At 39.6% G+C, this 15284-nt stretch overlaps 1 protein-coding gene across 6 annotated transcripts in view; it reads right to left on the bottom strand.

Annotated features, from left to right (window-relative positions):
- CNTNAP4 (contactin associated protein family member 4) overlaps positions 1-15284 on the bottom strand; it is a gene marked incomplete at both ends in the record, with an annotated part of 261492 nt that overhangs the window by 180687 nt on the left and 65521 nt on the right. For 5 of the 6 annotated variants that reach the window (XM_082677167.1, XM_082677170.1, XM_082677172.1 and 2 more), the window contains one exon: positions 3905-4098. In XM_082677167.1, the coding sequence (XP_082533293.1) occupies positions 3905-4098 (194 nt within the window). The remainder of the gene's footprint in view (positions 1-3904; positions 4099-15284) is intronic. The other variant, XM_082677168.1, reaches the window with a different exon arrangement.

Raw genomic sequence — 15284 nt, 5'->3', positions numbered from 1 at the left:
CTTACATTTCCTTTTCCAATCATTTACAGTAAACTGGCTGAAAAGTCTTTTGATCATGGATGTTGAGAGAATTTATTTTGTCTTCACTTTGAGAGGAACAATTTCAGTAGCTTGCATTTCTAAGTTTTTGTAAAATATTTATATGCTATCTAGTAGAGTACTTTGTATAAATTACATTTGTGAGCACTGGACTATAAATTTTATTCCAAAGAATAATTTCTAAAAATATCATATATCTCTCAAGTTTACAGTTCTATTAAATATATGCATGGCCACATAGATAACAACATTTTGCCTTTCTTTTTAAAGATTATTTTTGAAAAGCAGCAGGGCATTTGAGTAATTCTTTCAGGTATATAGAAATCACTGTTCTCTCTAGTGCTTGAAGAGGAATAAACAAAGGAAGAATGAGGAATCCTCACGGCAGCATTTCCATCCATATCGATGGGTTTTATTTTATTTGTCTCTAAACTTGTAACAACTGCCTTTTCTTCCTGTTTCCATCACATACTCGTATAATGCCTTAGCTGTTTCCTAACTCTCTTTCACAGATTTATTTGTATCATCTGGAGCAGACTGTGAAGCTCTGAAAGAAAACTGGCAAGTTTTATATAATCTGGATACATCCCATAATATCTAGAAAAACTGGGCAAAAAAAAATAAAGTCAGGAAACACATTTGTAAAATGTGACAAAGGGTTAAATTCTTTACTATGAACATCAATTAAAAATTGTTCTTTGGCTAAAAATAAAAACCAAAAAACAAATTAAAGTGATCTGTGTTATACCAGGTGAAAATGTCAGGAGCCAGGGCACAATTCGCTGTGTTTCACTTTTCCTGCGTTGGCAATTACAGATTCACAGAGAGGGAGCTTCCCTCAGAGTGAGACCTGAGTAACTGTGGGGTAGAAATAGAACTATTAGCCTATCTGGGATGAACAGGTAGCATGAGAGAGAGAGAGAGAGAGAGAGAGAGAGAGTGTGTGTGTGTCTACTTTATCAACAAAGCCTGAAGATTTGAGGCTGTTTTACCTACACCATAACCTTACCCGTTTTACGTGTGGCCATGGCACCAGCTGCACCAAGTCTCAATTCTGATCTTGACATTCATCTACTTTCTTTACCATATTCAAAATTATAGTCCGGTCCTTACCAAACTTGATAGTCCATTCCGACCACAGTCTCACTGGTTACTACGTGGGAAACCATATCTCTGGATAATGCCAATGTCCGTTCTTTTGTTCACACTTTTCCAGCTTCATGGAATTGCTTCCTTAATCCTTCCATAATCTAAGTTTTAATGCTTTTTTCAAGACCCATGTAAGCCCTGCTTTTTCTGACAAATTCTTTCTACAGTGATCTCCACACTCTGTCAATCTCCAAAGCCCTAGGAGTCTGTACCACACATTTGCACGCTCCTCTGACTCACTCTTTGGTTTGTTCTGATGTTTTTTATCTTTTCAACAACATTAACCCTTTTTTTATTAGCATCTTTATTGGAGTATAATTGCTTTACAATGGTGTGTTAGTTTCTGCTTTATAACAAAGTGAATCAGCTATACATATACATATATCCCCATATCTCCTCCCTCTTGCGTCTTCCTCCCTCCCACCCTCCCTATCCCACCCCTCTAGCTGGTCACAAAGCACCAAGCTGATCTCCCTGTGCTATGCGGCTGCTTCCCACTAGCTATCTATTTTACATTTGGTAGTGTATATATGTCCATGCCTCTCTCTCGCTTTGAGCTCTTTTAATACAGAATTTCGTACAAAGTTAGGCACTGATTAGGAGATCAATGTATTCAAATCTATTCATTGATTGATTGATTTTTTTTCACTAATTTACTCACCAAGTGATGTGCCACACTGGGTGTTGAGTGCTGGAAATGCAAAGATGAGAAAGATAAACCTCTTCCCATGAAAAAGTTCAAAATGTATAGGGGAGAGAGAAATGTAGCCTTCTAACTCTAAAGTACATTAATCTGGTACCATATAAATGTACTAAAAGGAGGAGTTGATGGGTGGAGGAAGGGGTCGCTTTTAGTTGTGCGATCATGAAAGTACCCTACAAGAAAGTGCGTTTCATTTATTGGTTCATTCACTCTTTCCCTCATTCATTCATTCATTCAACAAACATTTAGTAATTGCAGGCAACATGCCAGGTACTGTTAAGATTGGGGATACTGGGATGACAGGTTGGAAGGTAGAGCCTCTATTTCCAGGGTGCTCAAATGCCAAAGGAGAAAACAATGAGTAAACCAACAAATGATAGCACAGTCTAAAAAACAATGTTACCTAGCCAGGTAACTGTGATCGATGCCGTTTGTCTTTACATTGATTGGTTTGGACTAGTTAAGGATATCATTCACGTCACTATTGCACCCTGAGCACCTCACCTTTAATAAGTAAGTGAAAAAGACAAATAGCACTATCTAGGTTTCGCTTTCCTCAAGCTTGAACCACGAAAAACAATTAATTGTCATAGTTAATATTAAAATTTTTTTTAAATATCAAAAACATACATCTTACTTAACACAGCTAAATATTAGCACGAATTAGCCGCCATTTATCTAGTTTAAAATCCAATGCTTATTGAGAAAAAAAGAGTAAAAGATAACCCAGACACCTAGTTAAAATAAATACCTCATTAAGCTTTCATTGCTATTGGTTCATAATTATTGTTTATTTTATCCCTACTTTGAATGGTTTTCATGGAACTAATTCAACCATAATATCCAATTTTTCTCGCTCTTATACAGAACTTCAACTTGCTTTGGATTTTAATGCAGGTTTTCTTAAAAATGCTTATAGAAAACTTCTTCCAGCCTGACTGTTGTCCTTGCTTGAGAACGAGCAGGGCTACATCTTCTCAATTCAATTTACATCAATAAACATGCACTGGATGACCACCAAGTACTTTAGAGATACAAAGGTGAGTAAATCACAGTCCATTTCTTCAACGACTGTATCATGTATAACGGACTTCTAGGAAGTTTCAAAAGAGAGGCCATTGACTGATCAAACAGAATTACCATTATGTGCCCAGATAGGCCTCCAAATTATCTGTGTGCCAAGAATGATGCTTCATTAAGTTACTCATTTTCTCTGGTTCCAGCAGCTCAGTCAGAGGAAAATTAAAAACCAAAAAAAACACAGTTCTTTGATTGCAGTATGTTGTCCCTGGCCCACATAAGATCCAAACCAATACTTTTCTACACTAAAAAAAGAAATCCTTTCATCACCACCAAGCAAACTTCCTTTAGCTTCCCTCTTCCATTGGGTGTTTATATACCATCAGTCAACTACAAATACCACCCACTTTATTACAAACGGCCTCCTTGTCAGTCTCCCTTACAGGAGCTGTGCCCTGTCCACAAAACACAGCATCTTACACACTTGAAAGACTAGAGAATGGTTTATATATAAATCATATATGTGTGTGTATATATAAAATACATATATAAATATTCCAAATATTATACATAAAAACCTCCATATACTAGAGAGATTAATTCATAAATCTCAGTCATCAGAAGAAATAAAAGCAATAAATTCTTTTCAACAAACTTAAAGACAATGCAAAACTACTATGTTATTGAACAAAACTTAAAATGTTTTTATATAGGTTTAGTTTCTTTCTTTAACTTCCACACTATTTAGTGCACTAATGAGATTTTTTTTTCAATTTCTGAGGACTCTGCGAAATAAGTTTACCTTTAGTATTTTCATAAATTAAACCATAAAATGTATTAGAAAATGAATAGTAATACATTTTCTCTTGAAAAATGTTTTCTAAGTAATTCTGAAGATTCTGTTTCTAAACTTAGTTTAAGAGATTCGTAAACAGCATGTAGGGATGACTCTACTCTCTCTGAGAGGCTATGAATTCTGTTGAAGAAACATACCCAGATACTGTCCTCTTGTCGATACTGTTTCCAGTTCCTGCCACTGTCACTGAACATTAGGAGGTAGCTGGTCACCCAGTTGGAGCTCCCATATCCCCCTTGGGTGGCCACAGCGGTGATCTCCATTCTCTCTCCAAGGTCAATCTGCAACCACTGGTATTTGTTTGACACAAGTGGAGACCAGCCACCAGCTCCTTTTGTGAAAAGAGAAAAAGGAGAAATGAGCAAAGAATTCGTTAAAAATCTGTTAGTGAACTATCAATCCCAGTAAGACTGTTCCTCTATGGAACTTAAGAAAGTCAAGGGGCTTCCCTTGTGGCACAGTGGTTGAGAGTCCACCCACCGATGCAGGGGACACGGGTTCGTGCCCCGGTCCGGGAAGATCCCACATGCCGCGGAGCAGCTGGGCCCGTGAGCCACGGCCGCTGAGCCTGCGCGTCCGGAGCCTGTGCTCCGCAACTGGAGAGGCCACAACAGCGAGAGGCCCGCGAACCGCAAAAAAAAAAAAAAAAAAAGTCAAATTTCCAAAATACGAAACTTTCCATAATGCTTGAAAAATATAGAGAAACAAGAATGTAATGTAAATGGATGGAGCCTATGTTAATTATGCTCATTTCTAGGCGTTTCAACCATCTGACACTGGGAGAGTTAACTGAATGACGTTAAACTCACTGAATGTTTAAACCACTTAATTTGACAGGCAGACATCCACGTCAACACTTGGAACTGGCATGTTTACTGCCCACATGCATGACTGTGTAATGATTTGGCCTTAACACCCCTTTGCCCAGAACTTGATTTACCTTCACACTATGGTGGAACTAGAAGACTACCTTTGATGTCTGATCATGTTTAGACTCCTTAGAGCAAGAAGTACAGCATTAAGCCCGGGAATACAAAGACGGCCAAGGGACAGTTCCTGCCTTCACCGTGTTTACGGTCTTATGGGAGGAAAAGACGTTGAAAAGCATATTTGAAACACAACATGAAAAGTGTTAATGGTGAGGCAGGTGCAGGGAATAATAACACAGTAAATAATGGAGAGCTCTATCCAGTGATAACTGGCTTGCAACAGCGTGTGAGAGACCATTACATTTTCAGCAATTTTGCAAGATGATTGTTAAAGATAGCCATCTTTGCAATTGGCCATGGTGGGAGTATTTAAACCACGAAAATGGGCCAACTCTGCAAATCAGTACCCACTCCCACCCCAGCCAGTTTACCAACACGTCACTAGTTGTATCCTATCTGGGAAGGGGGGTGGTGGGTGAGAGGACAGTGGATAGGAGAGCCATGGTAAATTGTGTTTGAGCACTCAGAAGTGAAAACAGAAGTCTGTTGTATATTCAAGGAAATATGGATAGAACAGAATTTATTGTGTTTTGTTTTATCCAAATGCACACCAGAAAATTACAGACATGATTACCTACTGTATGTCTTGTTAAGACGTTTCATTCTTCCAGTTTACTATAACAGTGCTTTATTTGAGGAATTTATTTAAGTAATACTGACATTGCTGACTGTGTAAGTATTATGTAGTCACTGTAAAAAACATGAAATAGGGTTTATCCCATTCTTGAATCCATAATTGTCTACTATTCAATATATATTAAAATGCAGTATCTGTTACATAACGTACCATGTAAGAATATTAGTACATGTTTTCTTTTCCCCATTCTTTTGCCATCCACCTTGAGGCTCTGATAATAACTTCTGACAGTTCAGATAGAGATTACCATAAATTTATATACAGTTTTTATTCAAGCATTATTCTTGACATCCATGCCCTGTTTTATAAACGTTGAGTCAGGCACTAATAGAAAGAGATGCCCAATTTTGCTATTACGGTAAGGCACATATCTTTGTGAGACCTAAAGGGACACATCTGTATTAACAACTGCTTTAATAAGATTTAAAAACCCTTCTGATGGCAGATACAATACAGTGACACTCTGAGAGATAAAAAGCAGAACTCTGTGTTACTTACAGTTTCAAAGAAGAGAAGACTGCAAGGAAGGGCCATAGAGGGAAATGCCACCACAGAAAGGGTGGCAAGTTGAAGCCGTAGAGGGCAGCTCACGTATGGCAAGTGAGGTGGGGTAAGCTAAGTTTTGTGAGCTCCAGGGAAGAGGGGCTGTGTCCGGGTGTCTGGCCCTGGCTCCAGGATGATCAGGGTTGATGCATAGTGGCCACAGAGGGTGTGAGTGCAATAAAAGAAGGGGTTGGGTTTGGACATAATCAGCTGCTCAAGACCAGCTTCTAGTCAGGGCCTCAAACTGAGTTAAGACAGCATTTTTTTTAAGTATTATATTCTAACAGTCTCCTCCCTTGACAGCATCACACTAACTCCTGATTGTATTCGGGTATGAGTCCCGAGATTACTTACTACATTGTCTTTAGAACTATATAATTTTTTTTCAAATTTCCTTCTTTCTTGGAGGGAATCATTGTTCAAAGTGTCTTCCACTTTGTACATCAAAAGTACAATGCTCTCCTTATTGATCCAAAATATTGATACATTGTGCAATTTTTATTGGTGTGTTTTTACTTTTCATTTTCTCTGTAGTTGTCCCTGAAGAACACGTGGTTTTCGCTAGTGACCTGGATGAGTGGAGTTCTCCTGGTCACCAATACCATCTACCATGTTTAGGTTAGAGTGAAAAATTCTTGTATTTTAAGTAAGAGGGCTTGTTGGGTAGACATGGGCCCTGGCTGCATTTTGGGTGTCTTGGGGTCATTGACCTAGCATGGCTTTGCTGTCCACAAAGGGCACTGCTCATGCAGCCTGTCTGCAGAGCAACAAGAGGCACAGTGCTCTTAACTAGGACACAGCAGTGTCCCCCATATTGTTATGATATATAAATGGGAATCAGCGGTTCCCAATGGATGTAGAAAAGACAGTAGCAATAGGGGTTGGGGAATCTCAGGATTTGGCTACCTGACAGTAGGGTCAATCTTCCTCTCTAGAGTTAACAATAGACCATGTCTTTGAAGTATGGGTACATGATGGGAGTGGTGAGTGGGTAAAAACTTCCCTCTACTGTCCTATCTAATTTTACAATTCTGCCTCAGGGCCTAACAAAAGTTTGCAAGTTGAAAGTCTTCCAGGGTCTGATGTTCACCAAGCATCCTTGGTCCATCTGCAGCATAGCTGCATATGTGTTACAACTGCCTATCCCTCTGCATTTTTATCATTTTTTGCATAGAAAAGTTGGAAAAGAATGAATGAAGTGCCCCCAGCCAGCCATCATCTTTACCTGGAATTTCTATGTTTGGAATTTTATCTATATCACCTTATACCTTTGAGAAAATACTGAGTTATTTTGTTTCTTGCTCTTTCTAGTTAATTTTAATGGTCTAAAGTCAGTAATAAAGACACATTTTTAATACAGAATTGCATAATGTTTCTGTGGCACTTTGACATTCCTTTATAGATCAGTATTTAAAACATGAACACATGAGGGAAGCACAGTGGAAAAAAAAAATAGAATCAGCGTAAGTCTAGTGAGTTAAGATTGGATCATCAGTTCTCATCAGGAGCAAGAGGAACCTCTCACTGACGGCTCCCTCTTCCGGCATCACTCACCATTACAGCTGCACTAACCAACTTGAAACATCTGCAATTAAATGGCCTTGAACATTTCGATTTCTCACCTGTGGCGAAAAGGTACCACTGATATGCTAAATCAAGTGATACCATTAACGAGGTACACCAGTAAAGTAATGGAAATTCAGATGCTCCTAGGCTTTACCAAGTAATTTCAGCAAGATAAGTCAGCCATAGGGAATCCAGAGATTCCTACAGGGTTTTAAACTGTGTGGCTGTACAGACACACGTGGTATAAGTGTGTGATGGAGTGTTATGATTGTTCTAATCTTAAAACAAATGTTGAATAGTGACATGGAAAATGCAAATATACAGATATAGATAAATAGACATGGATATAGAACTCAGCACACTTTGGTAGTGCCAGCCTATGATGACATGTAGGGACAATAGTGGCATGAAATGAAAACGTGGCTGCAGCTGAGGTTAAGCTACCCCAGGCGTAGGGTCACCGCCAAACCACCTAGCCTTCTGGAGACATCATATCGTCATAGTGTTTACTTTCTGAATGGAGAAAATGATGGCTAACTCCAGCAAGCTGTTAACCCTGAAGTACTATAAAATGAAATATAGTGAACTTTTAAAATTTACTAACTAAAATTGTCAGCTGGTGGTCAAGTATTATTTGTCCTTAATGATGCTTTTAATATGCCGATAGAGTCAACATCATGGTAGGACAACGTGAGACGAATGACCATCTTCCCATAACCCCATCTATTCCATGGTAACTGACACTTCATCCACAAGACAGTCTTATCCCTCCATTTCATTTTTTCCCCATATCGCAGCCCTCCTTCCCCTATTCCACCCTTCTTTTTCTCCTGCCTTGGCCTCATTACTGAGACTTGGCATAATAAAACGTCATAAATTTATTCAAACAGAAACATTTCTTGCATCTTCATATCACAGCCTGAAAACTCACACTTAAAAGCCCTCTACCTATTGATGAGACTTTTACACTAAGCATTGTAGTACTGCTATGAGATTTAAATTTAAAAAGCATAATAAGTGCCTACTGATTCTCTCACAGACAGCAAGCACGTGAGTATATGGTGGTTGTAACGTTTTGAATTATAGAACAATTATTATTGCTATGGACTCCAAAGAGTTACCATCACAGTAAAGTTGAGCTCTGGAAAAATTTAGTTACTGAATGACCACAAAACACAGCATCTCTTGTATCTGTTGCCTACTACTTTTAAACATCAGGTTCCTCAGGAACTGGCTTCTGTAACACATGTTGCTATGAACTGTCAGGAAAAAAAAGCCAACTAAAATTTATCTGGTGCCTACTGTATGCTAAGTACTCTACTAGAAATTTTATGTACCATATTAAACTTAATTATTAAAATTATCTAGTGAGATGAAATATATTTTAACATCTCTTCTTTTCAAATGAAACTTTTAAAAAAGAGATTCACAGAAGCTAAGTAAAATTTCCCAAAATTTTAGTATAGATGAGAAATTATTTTTTAATGATTTTAATGTTAGGATCTCATTTAAGAAATCTCCTCCTTTTTCATTCTTTAACCTTGAAATAATTATACAACTACCATTGCCCCAGAGTGGTATATTTTATCCCAAGAATAAATTCAAATAATAGATTGTGTTATTTAAGTATAACTAGGTAACTGGCTGGTACGTTTAAAACCCTTATGTCCTTTCTAGTAGGTGGCACCAATACCTTTATGTCCTTTCTAGTAGGTGGCACCAATACCCTTATGTCCTTTCTAGTAGGTGGCACCAATACCCTTATGTCCTTTCTAGTAGGTGGCACCAATACCCTTATGTCCTTTCTAGTAGGTGGCACCAATACCTTTATGTCCTTTCTAGTAGGTGGCACCAATACCCTTATGTCCTTTCTAGTAGGTGGCACCAATACCCTTATGTTCTTTCTAGTAGGTGGCACCAATACCCTTATGTCCTTTCTAGTAGGTGGCACCAATACCCTTATGTCCTTTCTAGTAGGTGGCACCAATACCCTTATGTCCTTTCTAGTAAGTGGCACCAATATTTAGCTCTGGACATGGAGGCACATCTTACAATTTCATGGAAGTGAAAGAAAAATTGAAGAAAAAAATACTCTTGGTTGGAGCTTTAAAATATGGAAAAGAATCACTTCTCTCCCCTACTAATATTAAAAATGGGGCTTCCCTGGTGGTGCAGTGGTCGAGAGTCCGCCTGCCGATGCAGGGGACACGGGTTCGTGCCCCGGTCCGGGAAGATCCCACATGCCGCGGAGCGGCTGGGCCCGTGAGCCATGGCCGCTGAGCCTGCGCATCCGGAGCCTGTGCTCCACAAAGGGAGAGGCCACAACAGTGAGATGCCCTTGTACCGCCAAAAAAAAAATGACATGACTGCCACTGCAGATGGTCATCAGTGAAGGTGATGTGTCACAGACTTTGTCAACTTTGCAAAGGTTGCAGCACACGAAAGGGCGAGCCATATTTCTCAAGATGTAAAGCATAGAAGGACACAGGTGTTCAAGGACACAAACACAAGTGAACACAGTTCAATGACAGTCCTAGCCATCATTATGGCATCTACCGTTCTAGAAAATAACTGGCTTAATTAAGATTGTCCTAGGGAAGTTTCCCTCTAAGACAATTACATTTTTTCACATGTGATTTCATCTCGATTTCCCCACAATTATAAGTTTGCCTGGATCATTTTGATCTTGACATTGAATTACAATAATGTAAAAGGAAGAGAAAAAACATTGTGCCAGTATTTGTCTGTCTCCCTTAAATGGTTCGCAGTGTCCCAGGACCACCATTTAGAACCTTATCAAGCTTTGTATTTTTACCAGTGTAGTTCTTTTTGCTGGAAGGAAACATCGATGCTCTGTGCCTGGCTAGTCTTGCCTCATGTACACTCCCGAATCTTGGCGTTGCTGCCCCTGGTAACAGTTATTATTATAGGTACAGGCAGGTCAGCTGAGCCAAGCCAGCAGGGCAATTCCAGGATTTCATTGAGACTATTAGAGAAAGACCCTCTTTGCTGTGAACACTGAAAGTATGGGAACTAGGCATCGACCTGCAGGAGCAATTGTTGTGGAAAACCTGAGTGAAGCAACAAAGACCCAAGCAGAACTGAGAGATGAGGTGAGACCCGGTTCTGATAGCACAGTCAGCATCCCTGAGTCCAACTGGGCCCGCAGGGCATCCCTGCGCTTTCCAGGTAAGTGAGCCACTGGCCAGTCCCTGCCCCTTGTGCTGAAGCCACTCAGGCCGCTGCATCAGCAGTTCTCCATTCTCTCCTTCATTAGTTTTTTCTCCTTAATGGATCATACCCATTAATGTACATGCATGCTGTTACTTTTCCCCTTTTAAAAGAAAAAAAAAAAAGTTCTCTTGACTCCACTCTATTTTTCCTGCTTTTTATATTAAGGTAATACGTTAATTCAAATAAGATGTCCATACATACTCTTTCTGATGTTTGTCGTTTCCTTCTATCTCAGGCCAGTTCCAACTAGACTGTCAGTCCAGCCACTCAATGAAAACTGCTCTTGTCAAGGTTACCAAAGAACTGCATGTTGCTAAATTGAATGGTCAGATTTCAGCCTTCCTACCACTCCACCTGTCAGTGACATCTGATACTTTCAACTACTCCCAGTGCCCTGATATTCCTTGTCCACTTAAACTTCCATAAAGCTCATTCTCTTAATTTTCTTCTTAGCTTATTAGTTGCCCCTTCTCAATCTCCATTGTTGGTTCTTCCCTTTATCTCTTCCCTCTGAAGGCTGAGACGCTCCAGGGCTCAGTCCTTTGCCCTGCTTCTTCTCCGTCCCCATCTCCTTGCAGACCTCTCTTGACCTCGTGGACTTAAATATTATGTGCCAGTAATTCCCTAGTTTCTATCTCCACCCCCAACCTCTTCCCTGATATTAGACTCCTCTACTTGATATCTTTAACACTTCCCAAACCAAACTCCTCTTCTTCCCCCAAATCCTACTCTATTCACATGCTTTCCCAACCCAGTTTATGATAGACAATTCCATTCTTAAAGTTTCTCAGGACAAAAAAAAAAAAAAATAGTGTGCTTGACTCCTTTCTTTCTCTCTCACTATACTACCAAACCGACAGCAATACGGCTGGCACTACTCAACTCTGCAGAATCAGAGGATTTCTCCAACTCCACTGGTGCTCCTTTCTATTCCAGCCTGGATTCTTGCCATAGCAACCTAACAAGTCTCCCTGCTTCCCCCTTTGCTCAGTGAGACTCTCTCTGTTCTCTATACAACAGGTTTAAAATATTATTCCTGGGCTCAAAACACAACAATAACTTTCACTTTCACACACAGTGAAAGACAAAGTCATTACTATACAGCCTCCAGATTCCTTATATGATCTGCCCCCCTTGCACGGCTCCCGCCCCAGGTCTGGCTTCCCAGATCAGTACCCTCCGTCAACGACGGCCTCCTCAAGGTTCTCTGAGCAAACACCATTCTTCCATCTCCCATCCCACGCTTTGATAAGCTATCCTTTCTGCCTGGAGTGCTCTTCTCTGAGATGGACTGGGCTAAAATCTTTGCTACCGTCAAGTCTTTGCTCAAATGTGATCGCTCTCATACAAGCATTCCTCTCCTGACCTTCCCTATTAAAATCCCTTCCACCCAGCAATCCTCCTCCCATTCACCTTAATCCAAACCACTTTACATTTTTTGTCAGATATTGACATATTTATACATATATTTCTCGTTCGGTATCTTTCTTTATCCTTTATCTTGCCCTATCAGAATATAAGCTCAATGAGGCCTAGAGTCTTGGCCTGTTTTGTTCAAAGGTAGATCTTATGTGTCTAGCACACTGCCTGACACACAGTAGGTGCTTAATAAATATTTACTGCATAAAGGAATGAAATAAATCTGTTTCCATATGGTTATAATAAGACTGTATTAATTCATATACCAAATATGAATATATTATACCTAGTGGCAAAAGCTGGAACTAAATAAAACTAAATAAAAGCACAAGATACTTCTCTTTGCAAAATGGTACTTTCAGTGAGGTTCTCGAAGAGAAAGCTTAGGCACTTGGCTGAGACACACACACACACACACACACACACACACACACAGAGGCATGCACGTACATATACACAATGTCTACCAACCGCCTCAAAGTTCCCTAGTTTAATCACTTGTAAACTACATTTCCTAGATGTATTTATCGCTCTATTTTTGGATTTTTTGACACAATGAAAGAGATGCTTTTTACTTCATTTCCACAGCAAGGTTCTAAATTAATAATACCTTACTAAATTCTCGTAGGTTTTAGTGTTTTGCTGTTGATCAATTTTTCCTCCCAGCAGATGGGTAGACTGACTTTCAGCCCTACTTCTTGTACTGCCAGATCAAACGTTTCTGAAGTGTTCAATAATTCAGTGGATTAATCAGTAAATATTTACATCCTTTCTCTGCTCAGGCATTTTGATTTGCATATTTGATGTGCAAATTTTGGGAAAGCCAAATTTCCTCTAGAAGACTAGAATAAAATTACAAAACCACCGAAATCTGTGCTTTAATTTTTTTCACCACAGCCAGTTTTATTTCATTCAAATTAGTAGCTTTGGAAAAATGACTTTGAGCACGTGATGTCTGGAAATTCAGACGGTAATCAGGGCTTGCCCGTGTTTTGCACTAAGACCATTATAATACTTTTCTAAAAGTTTCGATTTAGATCTACTACAGTGAGGCACGTCATTTCAGTAAATGACCTCATGCATCAGATAGAGCACACTGACAATATCCCAGAGACTGAAAAACCATTTTTTGCTTCCCTACCTTTTTTTTTTTTTATCTTCCCCAGCCGGAGAGAGATGATAAGCTGCCATGAGTCAAATGTCCTCATATCACTTCTGGGTTAAGAAACTGAAGTCACTCTTGTACCCAACAGACATTATTTCCACATAATGATTGGAAAAGCCAGCAATACTAGGGCATAGTATATGAAAAAAAGGTAAAAAGTACCAAACCAATTCCAGGCATTTGAGTGATTAAATCATTTAATATTTCCCCAATTTGTGAAAATGCTAAAACATTAATACAGCATCACGATCCCAATGAATGAGATATGTTTAACTCTAGGCTTACATATTTGTTGAATTTAGTCTTGAATACACATACTTTAATTCCACAATTTATTCCTTTTTAAGTATTATTTTATTGTGGAAAATTTTATTTCACAGGCAATGGGAAAAATTATTAGTGATGCTGGTGACTGAGACATCCTTAACATTCCCCTCAGCTTGACTAAACTTCAGACAGGTTTTTTTCCCTGACCATAGGCCCCTAACCTCCCTTTTCTCAGAGCATTTAATTGAGGGAAGTTGTAATTGTAAATTATTTCTCTGCTCCTTGCAATGTAAATCTTCATCAGGCCTCCTTACAGTTTTACAATCCAAGAATGTCTTTCTCAAGGACCTGAGTCATCCCTCTGAAATGTAATCAAGAAAGACAGAGCCCTATCTCCCAGTCTCTGCTGGAGGGCAGGAGCCTAACTCCACAAGCACCAATCATCAAACACAAATGACCTAATCACATTGACCAACTTCCCCCTGATGTTCTCCAGTACTCTTCCATTAGCTCATCAGCTCAGTGCTTAAAAACTCTCCCACCTTGATTTCAGAAGAGCAGAGTTCAATCTCTCTCCCCTACGGCAGAAATCTTGACCCCCACTGCTATAGTCTTGAATAAAGTCTTTCTTGTCTTTTTAACTCAATCCAGTGCAATTTTCTTTGACAAGAGATAATTGGGGTTTTTTTTTTATGAGAAGGATGTGTTCTTCATTTTTCTACCTAATGAGTCATGTTCCCCAGAAACCATTACACAGAGTCTGAGAAGATAAAGAACAATGCTTAGAAATGAATGAGGGTCTGACTAGAGCTAACCAGAGGGGTTCTTCAGGATAGTGACAGTGTCCAAAGACCACTGCCCATCTGCTCTACCTATTAACCAAAAGAATGTCACAGCCAGCTTCGGGGAATCTGAATAGAACAAGAAATGTCACGGGGCCTGGCCAGAAAAGGTGATGGCCTTTGTCAAGAGAACAGTCGTAGGGACCAAATGACCACTACATTTGGCAGTGTACATCAACAAACATCCAGTGTGAGGACCAACGAAACCACACTTAGCAGGTATCACTGACCTGGGACACAAGGATCCAATCAATGATCTTGTGGTGGACATCAATACAACAACCGACATATGTCAGGGGAGACCCCCACCCAAAGTGCCAGGACATCATCTGAGTTCCTCTCATGCCGACTGCAGTTTTGGAAAGGAGTGGAAGAAAGATTAGGAAATCAGAAGATCTGAGCATTTACCTGGAAGAGACTGACACAACCAAAGGGGGTTCCTTTACCCAGCAGAGGCTAGGGGGTTTGAAGTGACTTGGTAAGTGGGCAAAAATGGGAAACAGTCTCTGAACTGAAGAGCAAACAGGATCTTCCCCAACTAAAAACAATACACTCAGCTGATAAAGTTTTGGCAATACTGAAAAATATATGGTGTTTCCATGTTACTTCTCAACTACTAACATAACCTGCAGACTCACAGCTTTGCAACTAGCTTGAGAAAATCAGATCAACCAGTATTTCAGATCTGAATGATGAGAGATACTAGAGTATCTTTATGAGTGTCTTGTGCGTGTGCTTAACATCCCCAAAGCTGCCGATTATGCGTTTTATATAACTTATGATTTTCTAAAACTGTATGTGGATTGGCCAGAATGATGTCATTTGCATGTGTACATGGGTGGTCAACCAGAATCA

Source organism: Grampus griseus, assembly GCF_964374135.1.
Source record: "Grampus griseus genome assembly, chromosome: 19".
In the NCBI taxonomy this organism is placed as follows: Eukaryota; Metazoa; Chordata; class Mammalia; order Artiodactyla; family Delphinidae; genus Grampus; species Grampus griseus.
The sequence above is the reverse complement of the archived record's forward strand: the minus strand, read 5'-3'. Positions and strand labels throughout refer to the sequence as shown.